The sequence below is a fragment of the Trichomycterus rosablanca genome, assembly GCF_030014385.1.
Source record: "Trichomycterus rosablanca isolate fTriRos1 chromosome 3 unlocalized genomic scaffold, fTriRos1.hap1 SUPER_3_unloc_1, whole genome shotgun sequence".
Taxonomy (NCBI): Eukaryota; Metazoa; Chordata; class Actinopteri; order Siluriformes; family Trichomycteridae; genus Trichomycterus; species Trichomycterus rosablanca.
In genome coordinates this window covers 27,404-42,500 of record NW_026946942.1, presented here as the reverse complement: position 1 = coordinate 42,500, position 15,097 = coordinate 27,404, and the positions used below count along the sequence as shown (strand labels likewise).

Here is a 15,097-nt window from a genome sequence, read left to right as displayed (position 1 = left end):
TGTGTGTGTGTGTGTGTGTGTGTGTAATGTAATTGTGATGAGTGTGTGTGTGTGTGAGAGAGAGATGTAATTGTGATGAGTGTGTGTGAGATGTAATTGTGATGTGTGTGTGTGTGTGAGATGTAATTGTGATGTGTGTGTGTGTGTGTGTGTGTGTGTGAGATGTAATTGTGATGTGTGTGTGTGTGATGTAATTGTGATGTGTGTGTGTGTGATGTAATTGTGATGAGTTCTTGTGTGTGTGTGTGTGAGATGTAATTGTGATGAGTTCTTGTGTGTGTGTGTGTGTGAGAGATGTAATTGTGATGAGTGTGTGTGTGTGTGTGAGATGTAATTGTGATGAGTGTGTGTGTGTGTGTGTGTGTGTGATGTAATTGTGATGAGTGTGTGTGTGTGTGTGTGTGTGTGTGTGATGTAATTGTGATGTGTGTGTGTGTGTGTGTGAGATGTAATTGTGATGTGTGTGCGTGTGTGTGATGTAATTGTGATGTGTGTGTGTGTGTGTGAGATGTAATTGTGATGAGTGTGTGTGTGTGTGTGAGATGTAATTGTGATGAGTGTGTGTGTGTGTGTGATGTAATTGTGATGAATGTGTGAGATGTAATTGTGATGAGTGTGTGTGTGTGTGTGAGATGTAATTGTGATGTGTGTGCGTGTGTGTGATGTAATTGTGATGTGTGTGTGTGTGTGTGAGAGAGATGTAATTGTGATGTGTGTGTGTGAGATGTAATTGTGTGTGTGTGTGTGATGTAATTGTGATGAGTTCTTGTGTGTGTGTGTGTGTGTGTGAGATGTAATTGTGATGTGTGTGTGTGTGTGAGATGTAATTGTGATATGTGTGTGTGTGTGTGAGATGTAATTGTGATATGTGTGTGTGTGTGTGTGTGATGTAATTGTGATGTGTGTGTGTGAGTGTGTGTGAGATGTAATTGTGATGAGTTCTTGTGTGTGTGTGTGTGTGTGAGTGTGTGTGTGTGAGATGTATTTGTTGTGTGTGTGTGTGTGAGATGTAATTGTGATGAGTTGTGTGTGTGTGAGATGTAATTGTGTGTGTGTGATGTAATTGTGATGAGTTCTTGTGTGTGTGTGTGTGTGTGAGATGTAATTGTGATATGTGTGAGTGTGTGTGTGTGAGATGTAATTGTGATGAGTTCTTGTGTGTGTGAGATGTAATTGTGATATGTGTGAGTGTGTGTGTGTGAGATGTAATTGTGATGTGTGTGTGTGTGTGTGAGATGTAATTGTGATGAGTTCTTGTGTGTGTGAGATGTAATTGTGATGTGTGTGTGTGTGTGATGTAATTGTGATGAGTTCTTGTGTGTGTGTGTGTGAGATGTAATTGTGATAAGTGTGTGTGTGTGTGTGATATGTAATTGTGATGAGTTTTGTGTGTGTGTGTGTGTGAGATGTAATTGGGATGAGTTTTGTGTGTGTGTGTGTGTGATGTATTTGTGATGAGTTGTGTGCGTGTGTGTGTGTGTGAAATGTAATTGGGATGAGTTTTGTGTGTGTGTGTGTGATGTAATTGTGATGAGTGTGTGTGTGTGTGTGATATGTAATTGTGATGAGTTGTGTGTGTGTGTGTGAGATGTAATTGGGATGAGTGTGTGTGTGTGTGAGAGATGTAATTGTGATGAGTTCTTGTGTGTGTGTGTGAGATGTAATTGTGATGAGTATTTGTGTGTGTGTGTGTGTGTGTGTGTGAGATGTAATTGTGATGAGTGTGTGTGTGATGTAATTGTGATGTGTGTGTGTGTGTGTGATGTAATTGTGATGAGTGTGTGTGTGTGTGTGTGTGTGTGTGTGTGTAATGTAATTGTGATGAGTGTGTGTGTGTGTGAGAGAGAGATGTAATTGTGATGAGTGTGTGTGAGATGTAATTGTGATGTGTGTGTGTGTGTGAGATGTCATTGTGATGAGTTGTGTGTGTGTGTGTGTGAGATGTAATTGTGATGTGTGTGTGTGTGTGTGTGAGATGTAATTGTGATGTGTGTGTGTGTGATGTAATCGTGATGTGTGTGTGTGTGATGTAATTGTGATGAGTTCTTGTGTGTGTGTGTGTGAGATGTAATTGTGATGAGTTCTTGTGTGTGTGTGTGTGTGAGAGATGTAATTGTGATGAGTGTGTGTGTGTGTGTGAGATGTAATTGTGATGAGTGTGTGTGTGTGTGTGTGTGATGTAATTGTGATGAGTGTGTGTGTGTGTGTGTGTGTGTGATGTAATTGTGATGTGTGTGTGTGTGTGTGTGAGATGTAATTGTGATGTGTGTGCGTGTGTGTGATGTAATTGTGATGTGTGTGTGTGTGTGTGTGAGATGTAATTGTGATGAGTGTGTGTGTGTGTGTGTGAGATGTAATTGTGATGAGTGTGTGTGTGTGTGTGTGATGTAATTGTGATGAGTGTGTGTGTGTGTGAGATGTAATTGTGATGAGTGTGTGTGTGTGTGTGAGATGTAATTGTGATGTGTGTGCGTGTGTGTGATGTAATTGTGATGTGTGTGTGTGTGTGTGAGAGAGAGGTAATTGTGATGTGTGTGTGTGAGATGTAATTGTGTGTGTGTGTGATGTAATTGTGATGAGTTCTTGTGTGTGTGTGTGTGTGAGATGTAATTGTGATGTGTGTGTGTGTGTGAGATGTAATTGTGATATGTGTGTGTGTGTGTGTGAGATGTAATTGTGATGTGTGTGTGTGAGTGTGTGTGAGATGTAATTGTGATGAGTTCTTGTGTGTGTGTGTGTGTGTGTGTGAGTGTGTGTGTGTGAGATGTATTTGTTGTGTGTGTGTGTGTGAGATGTAATTGTGATGAGTTGTGTGTGTGTGAGATGTAATTGTGTGTGTGTGATGTAATTGTGATGAGTTCTTGTGTGTGTGTGTGTGTGTGAGATGTAATTGTGATATGTGTGAGTGTGTGTGTGTGAGATGTAATTGTGATGAGTTGTGTGTGTGTGAGATGTAATTGTGATGAGTTCTTGTGTGTGTGAGATGTAATTGTGATGTGTGTGTGTGTGTGATGTAATTGTGATGAGTTCTTGTGTGTGTGTGTGTGAGATGTAATTGTGATGAGTTGTGTGTGTGTGTGATGTAATTGTGATGAGTTCTTGTGTGTGTGTGTGTGAGATGTAATTGTGATGTGTGTGTGTGTGATGTAATTGTGATGTGTGTGTGTGTGTGTGTGTGAGAGATGTAATTGTGAGATGTATTTGTGTGTGTGTGTGTGTGATGTAATTGTGATGAGTTCTTGTGTGTGTGTGTGTGTGTGTGTGTGTGTGTGTGTGTGTGTGTGAGAGATGTAATTGTGAGTGTGTGTGTGTGTGTGTGTGAGAGATGTAATTGTGATGTGTGTGTGTGAGATGTATTTGTGTGTGTGTGTGTGTGTGTGATGTAATTGTGATGAGTTCTTGTGTGTGTGTGTGTGTGTGAGATGTAATTGTGATGTGTGTGTGTGTGAGATGTATTTGTGATGTGTGTGTGTGTGAGATGTAATTGTGATATGTGTGTGTGTGTGTGTGTGAGATGTAATTGTGATGTGTGTGTGTGAGTGTGTGTGTGTGTGAGATGTAATTGTGATGAGTTCTTGTGTGTGTGTGTGTGTGTGTGTGTGTGTGTGTGTGTGTGTGTGAGTGTGTGTGTGAGATGTATTTGTGATGTGTGTGTGAGATGTAATTGTGATGAGTTGTGTGTGTGTGAGATGTAATTGTGTGTGTGTGATGTAATTGTGATGAGTTCTTGTGTGTGAGTGTGTGTGTGTGAGATGTATTTGTGATATGTGTGAGTGTGTGTGTGTGAGATGTAATTGTGATGAGTTGTGTGTGTGTGAGATGTAAATGTGATGAGTTCTTGTGTGTGTGTTTGTGAGATGTAATTGTGATGTGTGTGTGTGTGTGTGTGATGTAATTGTGATGAGTTCTTGTGTGTGTGTGTGTGAGATGTAATTGTGATGTGTGTGTGTGTGTGTGAGATGTAATTGTGATGTGTGTGTGTGTGTGTGTGTGTGTGAGATGTAATTGTGATGTGTGTGTGTGTGTGTGTGTGAGATGTAATTGTGATGTGTGTGTGTGTGTGTGAGTGTGAGATGTAATTGTGATGAGTTGTGTGTGTGTGAGATGTAATTGTGATGAGTTGTGTGTGTGTGTGTGTGTGTGTGAGATGTAATTGTGATGAGTTGTGTGTGTGTGAGATGTAATTGTGATGAGTTGTGTGTGTGTGTGTGTGTGTGTGAGATGTAATTGTGATGAGTTGTGTGTGTGTGAGATGTAATTGTGATGAGTTGTGTGTGTGTGTGTGAGATGTAATTGTGATGTGTGTGTGTGTGTGTGTGTGATATGTAATTGTGATGAGTTGTGTGTGTATGTGTGTGAGATGTAATTGTGATGAGTTCTTGTGTGTGTGTGTGTGTGTGTGTGTGAGTGTGTGTGTGAGATGTAATAGTGATGAGTTGTGTGTGTGTGTGTGTGTGTGTGATGTAATTGTGATGAGTTCTTGTGTGTGTGTGTGTGTGTGTGTGTGAGATGTAATTGTGACGAGTTGTGTGTGTGTGTGTGAGATGTAATAGTGATGAGTTCTTGTGTGTGTGTGTGTGTGTGTGTGTGTGTGAGTGAGTTAGTGTGTGTGTGTGTGTGTGTGTGTGTGTGTGAGAGAGATGTAATAGTGATGAGTTCTTGTGTGTGTGTGTGTGTGTGTGTGTGAGATGTAATTGTGATGAGTTGTGTGTGTGTGTGTGAGTGTGTGTGTGTGTGTATGAGATGTAATAGTGATGAGTTTTTGTGTGTGTGTGTGTGTGTGTGTGTGTGTGATGTAATTGTGATGAGTTGTGTGTGTGTGTGATGTAATTGTGATGAGTTGTGTGTGTGTGTGTGTGTGTGTGTGTGTGTGTGATGTAATTGTGATGAGTTCTTGTGTGTGTGTGTGTGTGATGTAATTGTGATGAGTTCTTGTGTGTGTGTGTGTGTGAGAGAGAGAGATGTAATTGTGATGAGTGTGTGTGTGTGTGTGTGTGTGTGTGTGTGTGTGTGTGTGAGATGTAATAGTGATGAGTTCTTGTTCTCTCTGCAGGTTGGTGAGATGCTCTATTACAGATGAAGGTTTTATATCTCTGGCTTCAGCTCTGAGATCAAACTCCTCATCACTCCTGAAACATCTGAGTCTGAACCTCAATAAACCAGGAGAATCAGGAGTGAAGCTTCTCACTGATCTACAGAAGGATCCTCACTGTAAACTGGAGACACTAGAGTGAGTTACTGACTTCCTGTTTCATTATAACAGAGGATCCTAAACTTTTTACAGCCACGTAGCTCCTGTTACATTAAACTGAGTTCCTCCCATGGCAGAGGAGAAAGTATTCACACCCTATATTAACATGTAGAAATATAAAGATTACATGAACGTTTCTAGATAATAATGTTCAAATATTAAACTGTTCTGGTACAAACTTCACCTGCTTTCATTCTATAAGACGTTGTGATTGGTTGGAAAGATTTCACACAGTGAGCATCATCATCATCATGATGAAGGTGAAGGAGCTTCCTGAAGTTCTCAGGAACTAAATAATAAAACTAAACTTCAGTAAAAAAGCTACAGAGCCACGACAAACACCTTCAACATCCCAGTCAGTACAACTGGTTCCATCATCACAAGAGGAAAGATGAATGAAATCAGAATAATCTGGGGTGTAAAATAAAGCAATAAGAGAGGCCGTGCGTTACTGTGATTGTAGAACGGGGGATGACGTTTTTGGTACGACGTGAAGCGGAGCGCCTAAAACTTCTTTCCCGTGATAAAATCATAGCAGTAACGCACGGCCTCTCGTGGCTTATTGCTTTTATAAAACGGCGGTCAACATAAAATACAATAAATACAACAATGTTTCATTCATAAATGTATTTATTGTGTATAAACTTACAATAAAACATTCTTCCGCGACGCAAGGTAGTTCGATTAACAGTGTTGCTAGGCAACATGAGGGCGAAAATAACGTGGTTAAACTCATATAAAGGTGTGAGTTTATCGGGGATTTTACAACAGCTTCGAACGCGGCTCAGCCAATCAGATTTTAGGACCGGAACTATCCGTTTTATAATACACATTTTAAAAGATGATCAAATATACGGGAGCGCTGTGTACAAGTATCAGCTTTATGGGTTCAGATCTCTAGGACTCTGGTTTTGTTCCTTTAAAACAGATGAAATGTTCTTCATTACCAGTAGATCTGAAGCAGGTCTGTACAGCAGCTCTGTGTGGTGTATAAAGTGATTGTTCTGGATTTGTTTATTTAAAAAAGCAGATTTTTATTGTTCATGTTTGTTTCTCTTTCTCTCTATCTACAGTATGTAGTAACAAAGTCCTCCAGCCCGTGTGTTGCAGCTCGTATCCAGATGAAAATGTTTCCTTCATTGGAAAGCTGAAGCTCCACCATGAGCAGAACAGAGATCAGAAGCTCCACATCCCTTCAATCTTCTAGTGACAGTCTGTCCAGTAACTGCAATCTTAGATGGAAAGAGTCTTTGACTCAGGTCCACATGCAGTTCCCAGTCCCTGGCTATGCTCAGTGTACATAAGTCTGCTGGTTTTCCTCTTCCTAAAGGATGTGAACTGTGGGAAGGTAGTCTGGACATTAAGGGGGGCGGCACTGGTTGTGACTCTCTTTTGCTCGAGTGCTAAGGCGGAGCTCCTCAGCACTTGGTTATGGCGTCAGGTGGATCTACCTTGAGTTAAGCTGTTCTTGGAACCCACCAGGATGTGTTTGAGTGTTGGATGTAGACGGCAGTTCCAGATTCACTCTTGTACCAGAATGAATAAATTTTACTCCTGCATTAGAGGAAACGTCTTTAATGTGTCACTTAGAGTTTAAATGTGAAGATTTTATTCAGGAATGACTTACTGAGTTTGGTAATCAGTTCTATGATTAAAGATAAGCTATAAGCTAAACTAAAGCTAACATGATTGTAAGGATTGTTCTATTTTATTTAGTTAGAATATGGAAATAAAGCTGATGATTTTCTGTATCTATGATGTAAACATAGTTTGAACAGGTTCATTAGAGCGAGTAAGGAGCAGTTTTACTACAGTGTTCAGCTATTTCTTTATATTTAAGTTCATTAAACTATAAACTTTTATTTTGTAATGTTAGTTTTTAATGAAAGTCAATTGTCCATACCAGATTTACTAAAACTAAAAGGAGGTGAATTAAGAACATAATGACGTTTATATGACATTTATATACAGTGAGGAAAAAACTACTTTACATCTAAACACCCGACATTTGAACTTTGTACTGATCAATAACAAATATCATTTCATTACATTTTCATGTTTATTATTGTGTTCATCTGGTCACAATGCAGAGACACCCGGACAGTACACCAGTCCACTGTGGGATCTCGGCCACGCCCCTCAGACAGAGCCAATAAAGTCATGAACTGTACTGCTGCAGGGATCTTTGTTTCTACACCCCACACTAAACTCCTCTGCTAATAGCAGCACACATGCTAACAGGTTAGGAACTAGCAGAAGCGTTCAGAACAATTAGAATGATAGACGTGATAGATAGATAGAATGATAGATATTTTTACTATTAACAATAGACGCTAACATGGATTTATGGAAGAGCTGAAAGGTAAAAGCGCTGCTAACCAAGAGGAACTGTAACGGAGAGGTGAAGTTATGCTGCCACAGCAGACTCACCACCTGAAGGACCCGAGTGCAGTGGTAGCAGTGGTGCACTTTAGCCTGTAGAAGGTGTTTTCCTCATGTTTTCTTCTGTTTGTAATACTGTACACAAGTTTCCTGTATTGTGTGGTTGTGTTCTAATAACGAGACTGACATTTATGCTCGTTATACCAGCGCTAAAACAACAAATCTAATAGTGGCCTAAGACTTTTGCACAGTTCTGTATGTGTGTGGATTTTCCTGTGTTCTCCTAGATACTGGACGTCTCTATACACAGTATGAAGCGTCCATCTGAACTGCCCTCCCTCCCCCAGTCACCATCCCAGATACATTCTGATCTGTACCAGGTGAGGATCTACAATCATGAGGATCTGCAGCTGGATCCTTTACTGCAAAAGTTTGTGAACCCCTGGTTCAATTCTATGTTTTGTTGATTTTCTTAGTGAGAAAGTAAAAGTTTCCTCTACAGGAAACGAACTTCTGCACATTTTAATCTTCAAGTTTTGTTTACTTGCTGAATGTAATAAATTATATAAATATAAAAAATAAATCATAAATGTTATATTTAGTAAAAACAGTAATAGTGCATTAAAATGTGCAGATTTAGTTTCATGTAGATGATTTAAAATGTAAAGTTGATGAGATGTAACCAGGGCTCCAAACTTTTACACTAAACTGTAAATGTTACTGCAGGTCGGAGCTGGACAAACTCGCCTTAGTGACACATCTAGAGAGAATCAAACCCAGTTTAGTCTGCAAAGTTCTTACATTCAAATACAGAGAACATACAAATTTACACCATTTCAGCTGCAAACTGAATAAACGAGTCACAAAGCAGCGACCAGTTTATAATAACAGAACCGCAGACTCACTGAATCAGAGTCTGAATCGGTACATTTGAATCAACGGACACAATTAACTACAAAAATAAACTTTTATTAGACTTTTCTCCACTAGAAGTTTATATAAACATTTAACAACACTTTCAAATCAGTAAAAATGATAAATAAACACGTTATTAATGAAGATTACTAATGTTCACTCTTTAGCAGAACTCATTTAGTATTTTCATCACTCCAGAATAGCTTTTTGATGGTCCAACAGGCCTTTTCTAATTTGGATCTTGTGTTAAATACCACCAAGACTAAGGTTATGTGGTTTGGAAAAAGAGGTTCGGTTCACCAAGCAGTCCATGACACCATCACTGTTGATGGCGCTACTTTAAGTCAGGTCTCTGAGTATAAATATTTGGGCATATGGCTAGATAGCACGCTGACTTTTTCATATCACATTAGTAAATGACAATCTAAGGTTAGATCAAAAATAGGCTCTCTGTATAGAATGCGGGCCTCTCTTAGTCCATCTGCTAAACTGAAACTTGTACAAATGACCATCCTCCCCTTGTTAGATTTTGGTGATGTTATATACAGGTCAGCTCGAAAAAGTGATCTTCTGAAACTTGACGTACTTTATCACTCTGCCATTCGGTTTGTGATAAATGCTCCATATAAAACACATCACTGTACCCTTTATTCTACTGTGAACTGGCCATCTTTACACACTCGTCGTGCTATTCATCGGTTTATGCTCATATACAAAACCCTGCTTGCTTTGTCTCCTCCCTATTTGTGTCATTTATTGCAAACCTCATCTTCAGTTTATTATACTCGTGCTGCTCATCGTATTTCACTGAAGGTTCCTAAAACGAACACCATTTTTGGTCAGTCATCATTTCAAGTGGCTGCAGCCATAGACTGGAACAAACTGCAAGAAACTCTAAGGCTGGATACATTTATTTCTAAGACAACTTTTAAAAAACAAATGACCGATATCTTAAAAGATACATGCAGCTGTATGACAAATGGATTTTTCTTTTATACTATTGCTGGATGATTCGACTATGTGTTATTGTATTGTGATCATCGTTGTTTGTTTTCAGTGTCTTATGTAAATTTGTTTGTATGATTGTTCCTCAAGAGGCTTTGCCTTCTGCCAGGCCGCCATTGTAAATAAGAAGCAGTTCTTAATGACTTGCCTGGTTAAATAAAATAAAAAAATAAATTAGCCCACATTCCTCAGATCGGTTATCCTACACACGAGTCAAAGACAGATTACTCTGCTCTCATACCGCTTTCTTGTATTAGCGACCTATCGGCCAATCAGAAAATAGAATTTCTCAGCCAATCAGAAAATAGAATTTCTTGTTGCTGGGGGAGGTATGAAAAAGTGACGTAACCTATGCTCTGAATACGAGCTGGAGGTGGAAGAGAAGCGTCAGAATCATCAGGTAATATCTTGATTTATTTTCATCTTTCATTAGTTACTATAGTTTTTCTACTCTTTGTATAAGGCCTATACCTGCCACACTAAGTCTTAACACTTCATTTAATGAGATATGATGAGTGTGCCTAACTCAGTTTTCATCAACTTGTTATTAACACTCGTTTTAAATAAGTTATCTGTAATTTGTGGTTGAAAAAGTTTTCTTACTCAATATTCTGAATTTAAATTCAGTTAAAAAAACAAGTTTCTGTATGAACCTAATTTGCACATGCGCACTTCGGACATCTATCTGTCACTAAACAGCAGTTGGAACATTTCTGGACGAGCCGCGGGGGAACTGCAGGTCGCTTATATAATTGTCGGGATTACCGTGATACTTGTGGAACACTGATTTAATAAGTAATTATTATGATTATTTGATGGTAAACTGGTGCACCGTTGTGTAGTCAGCGTCAGGTTTATGTGCTTTGTAGTTGTGATGAAAGTTAGCGTACAGTTACATCACGGTGAATGGTTATGTTTAGCACCCAGGTACTTTTATTAGAAACGCCTTCTCTGCTGGCCTAAACACTGTCAGAATGACTGACTTATGTTTTAATATATGTTTCCATGAATATTTATCAATTAATTCTAAATAGTCTGTTTTCTTTCTTTCATAGATGTTCTATTGGTTGTGTGTATATTTATACTAGAGCTATTATCCAATCAGATTTCAGTCGTCATGTGTTGCCAGGGTGAAAGAAATCCGCCTTAAGGCTTCAAAATCAGTAGCGCGGCGCCTCGAGCCTAAAATAAACGGCAATGACGTTGATACAGTAACCAATCAGATTTTGAGTTGGCGTTGCTAAGGGGTTGCTAAGCGCCTGATTTGAGACTTTCTGATTGGCCGGGTCGCTGTACAGTTCACACTGCACGACTGATCCAGAGCCGTAGATAGAGAGAGTTGCGACACTCCTTGATCTCGCCGCTACGCGGTCACGTGGTTCATGTAACCCTCCAATAGTTCCAAACAAACCCGGCGCTGTCATGTTCTCATATGGGACAGGCAGCAGTAAATGAAATATTAAACAGTAAATAATAAACATTTGTACAATTTCTGGGTATCTTCACCTGCCTTTACATTTACTGCATCTGCTTTAATATCAATTTGGTATATAAAGTGGAAGATTGATGTTTATAATGACTTAATAGGTCGTTCTTGTTAACACACAGTACATTATAATAGCATACATTACATAATGCGATATCATTAAGTAGTAGAGACAATATACAGTACAGAGATTAAAGTTTTTTATGTTTTGTTTTTTACATAAACTAATCTCCCTTCACTTTCCTGAGGATTCCTGAGGAAAGTAAAATTAGCATGATTTATTATGGCTCTGATGTTTTATTATCATTTCTGTAACAAGACTCTTGATTAATCAACTTTTAATTAATCAATTTTAGGTGAAAAGACTCTAGTGTCAGTAATTAAGCTTAACTGACTAAGCTAAATTCAGTTATACCTATTAATTAAGATAAACATGTAACATTTAGTGCTGAGCAAATGCTAAATAATAACAGTATTAAGTATATTAATGACATTAAATTCATTATTTTTTTAAAACAAAGCAACAAACAGCTAAAAATGTTTGATAAGTAGTAAAAATGAACGGGGCTCTATGGGACATTTGGAACTATACAGAGCTCCACAACCCGGAAGCTGCACAGAAAATATGTCCCGCCCCCTTTCCAACGGTTCCCTATGGGAGTGTCGCCACTCTGTTCTCTCTACCGCTCTGGACTGATCGGGAATAAGGGGGTTTCACATCTACACCATCCATCACTGACTGGAATCACAGTCTCACAAACTACTTTTTTTTTTTTACAGAAACACACGTGAGAAGTGACGAGGGGTTTAATGATACCACGTCCAAAAATACACATCAACATGTAGCGAGAGATCAAAGTTTGTGCGCTGATGTGCAGCGTAACATCAAAGAGGAAACATAAATGAATCTGAGTGGATTTGGCAACCCGAACAGCATGGCTTGTTCTATAGGTTATATATACTATATACTTCTATACCTATATACTCCTGGTTTGATGACTATTCATGGTAAATGAACATGTGTTTCTTTGCAGGGTACGGTGAGATGCTTACTAACACATGAAATCTTGTTTTTCATTATTTCTGCCATCCATTTATAAAAGTTAGTTTTTTGTAATTCAGTCACAGTGATTATGAACAATGACAGGGTAGCTGATATCACACTTTTAAAGTACATGGAGTCTGTGTTTACCATATGAAATTAGCTGTACAAATAAATTTGACCCCTCTGCTGATAACATGGTTATCATTGTTTTCTGGTACAGACAAGAAGAGCTGAAGTTAAAGTGGCTGCTGTGGCCGTGGTGCAGCACGATGTACCGTTTGCCATGGAGGAACATTTCAGTCCATTGTTCAGGGATTGCTTCAAGGACTCTGTCACAGCACAGCATTACAAATGTGCCAGCACAAAAACAACGTGCATGATAAACGAAGCTGTGGCACCGCATTTTAGGGAGGAGCTGGTCACCAAGATGAAGACCAATCCCTTCACTCTAATAATAGATGGATCCAATGATACAGGTGTTATTTTGACAGCCAGTTGACACTTTCTCATTTTCCAGTATTTATTTCTTTACACAACATTTGGGTGTGGGGTGTATGTAATGCTTGTAACGTACTGCTTCCACCTTGTCATCGTAGGACGAGAGAAAATGAACCCCCTCACGGTCAGAGTGTTTGACGGCAAGGCTGTTGTTCACAGACAGAGATTTTTGGAAGTAAGTTTATATCCTCTCGATAACCTGTATGTTAAACCTAATGTAAAATTTAAATAGCTGGTTATGCTGTAGTGTCATTAATCTGTGATCAAAATGCTGTGATTATGAAACATAATGTATTGTAGGTGACTGGATTTGACCCCGAAGATCTTGCAGTGGATGTTGGGCACTGGTTTAGAGGCAGTACGAACCGTAAAGGTTACCTAACAGCTTTGTGATTGAATCAGCAGCAGTATAGTGTGAATGGCCTGCAGAAGATTCTCAGTAGACTGAAACGTAATGTTACATTCTCATCACAGAATTCTGTGAGTTGCACGAATACGACTATATGGAGATACTTCAGCGTATTTCCATTCGTTGGCTGAGCCTGGAGCGGTGTTTGACACGGATTCTACAGCAATACGAGCCACTCACCAGCTATTTCAAGTCGTCAAGTAGGTTGCATATTTCACTGACATGAATGCAAGGTTCTTCAGGAGATTGCTGTGTAAACGTATACTATGTACAATGTGTGCTTTTCAATTTTTAGATGAGAAACAACCAAGGTTCAGAAGGCTGGTGGATGCATTCTGTAACCCACTGACAGAGGTCTACCTGCTCTTCTATCATGCAACGTTGCCAGCCTTCTCCTTCAGAGAGAGAAATCCTCAATCTTCCTTCTCTATGAAGAGGTAAAACAGGAGGGTTAAGCTGTGTTTCTGCCAGTAATGACCATTGGCCATTTTTCATTTGCTGATACTATTTTGTGCAAATTTAATTCAAAATCTTTACTGAAATGCAACTTTGTAGATGACCGAGTTCATTCACAAGTTGTGTGGAAGGTTTTTGAAAGTCGAAGCACTGCAGAGCCGAGAGGTGGATGAGATCCACTACAAGGATCCATCCAACCAACTGCCAGGTAATGCTCCCCAAGTTTTCCATAAGCAAATACATCAACTCTCCACCCACTGACCACAAATGGCTCATTCAGTTATGAGGATGTCACTGATGTGAAGGGATATAGTATATACTTTAAGAGGAGTATGAACATTGGGAAATGTGGGAGTCGTCCATGACTATTATTGTCAATGTACCTTTCTGAGGTTTAAGTCTTTGATTTAAGTCTCTGGTAGGACAAAAGCAGAATATTGGGTTTACAACCCGAGCAACGCTCAGCAGGCTCCTTGATGCAGGAGATATCACGCCACAGCAAGTGGAGAGGTTCCATCAGGCAGCGCTGGCATTTCTGATAGGGGCAGTTGAGTATGCTATTGTGAAACTACCCCTGAAAGAGACCCTGCAGAAACATGCCAGGTTTGTTGGTGTCCAGCAGAGGACTGAGTGTGGAGTGAATGATGCTGCATACTTTGTGGAACGGTAAGGGTTTAACATTCTGAATAGATTGTGAAGTTTGATCACATTTGAAAAAACATTTGTTTCTCCTAGTTCAGTACACATTGTGTTCTTTAGGTTTCCTGAACTGCTTCCATACCATGGACCCCAAGAGCATGATCAGCTGAGTGAGGAGTTCCTGGACTACCAGTTAATGGACATCCCTGTACCCCAAGATCCAGCCATGTTTGACATTGAGGCTTTCTGGGGGGATATGAGCTCACTGAAGAACAGGGGAAGAAATATTCAGCACACACCCACTGACATGAGCAGCTTAATAACTGCAGAAATATGTAGGAGTGGAATCAGACTTCCTTGGTTCATTTCTTTTTAAAGGTGACTGGTATGAGCAGATTTCCGAGGCCGTCTACAATAGCCAGACTGGTATTAGTTCTGCCTCACTCAAATGCAGATGCAGAGAGGGTTTTTCCATGGTGGGGCTTAATAAAACCAAAACCAGGAACGCGTTGGCTCTGGATGGAACTCTGTCATCCATCATGACTGTAAAAATGGCTGACATTGAACCACATTGCTTTAAATGGGAGCCCCCAATATCGGTCATCAAGGCATCAAAATCTGCCACAAACACTTACAACACACATCATCACTCATAAACACAAACACACACAGCTGCTGTTCATTTGTTTGTTTGTTGTTTAACGCCATGTTTACCCATTGGTCACTCTCATGGTAAGATAGGTACCTAGCTTTGTTCGGGTTATTTATTCATCTTCTTTATCTTCTGTCCTTTCTGTGTTTATTTGTAGATGTGTATTATCAGTCCTGTATTTTTCAAATCATTCATCTGAGTTTCTGTGGTGAGTTTTCTTCATGTCAGTAGGTTAGTGCACTAACTGAGTCAGTATCAGGTGTAAAACTGAATTAAAGAAATTTCCTAGAAAATTAAATGCTTAATATTAATCAATAGTGTCTTCAGATGAGTGTAAGTATAATAAAAAATGTACTTTA

General features: G+C 39.4%; 1 protein-coding gene and 1 long non-coding RNA gene across 2 annotated transcripts in view; both read left to right on the top strand.

The window, feature by feature from the left end:
* LOC134304386 (uncharacterized) overlaps window positions 1-7,421 on the top strand; it is a 25,660-nt gene extending 18,239 nt beyond the window's left edge. The window contains exons 2-3 of the long non-coding RNA XR_010007842.1: window positions 5,054-5,230; window positions 6,325-7,421. This is a non-coding gene — a long non-coding RNA (uncharacterized LOC134304386). The remainder of the gene's footprint in view (window positions 1-5,053; window positions 5,231-6,324) is intronic.
* Window positions 7,422-11,822: 4,401 nt separating this feature from the next.
* LOC134304392 (uncharacterized) lies at window positions 11,823-15,097 on the top strand. Its single transcript, XM_062989999.1, has 8 exons — window positions 11,823-11,990; window positions 12,305-12,560; window positions 12,681-12,757; window positions 12,883-12,955; window positions 13,057-13,191; window positions 13,287-13,428; window positions 13,547-14,113; window positions 14,207-15,097. Exons 2-7 carry the CDS (start codon window positions 12,368-12,370, stop codon window positions 13,548-13,550), a joined length of 624 nt encoding a protein of 207 aa, XP_062846069.1. The 5' UTR covers window positions 11,823-11,990; window positions 12,305-12,367; the 3' UTR covers window positions 13,551-14,113; window positions 14,207-15,097.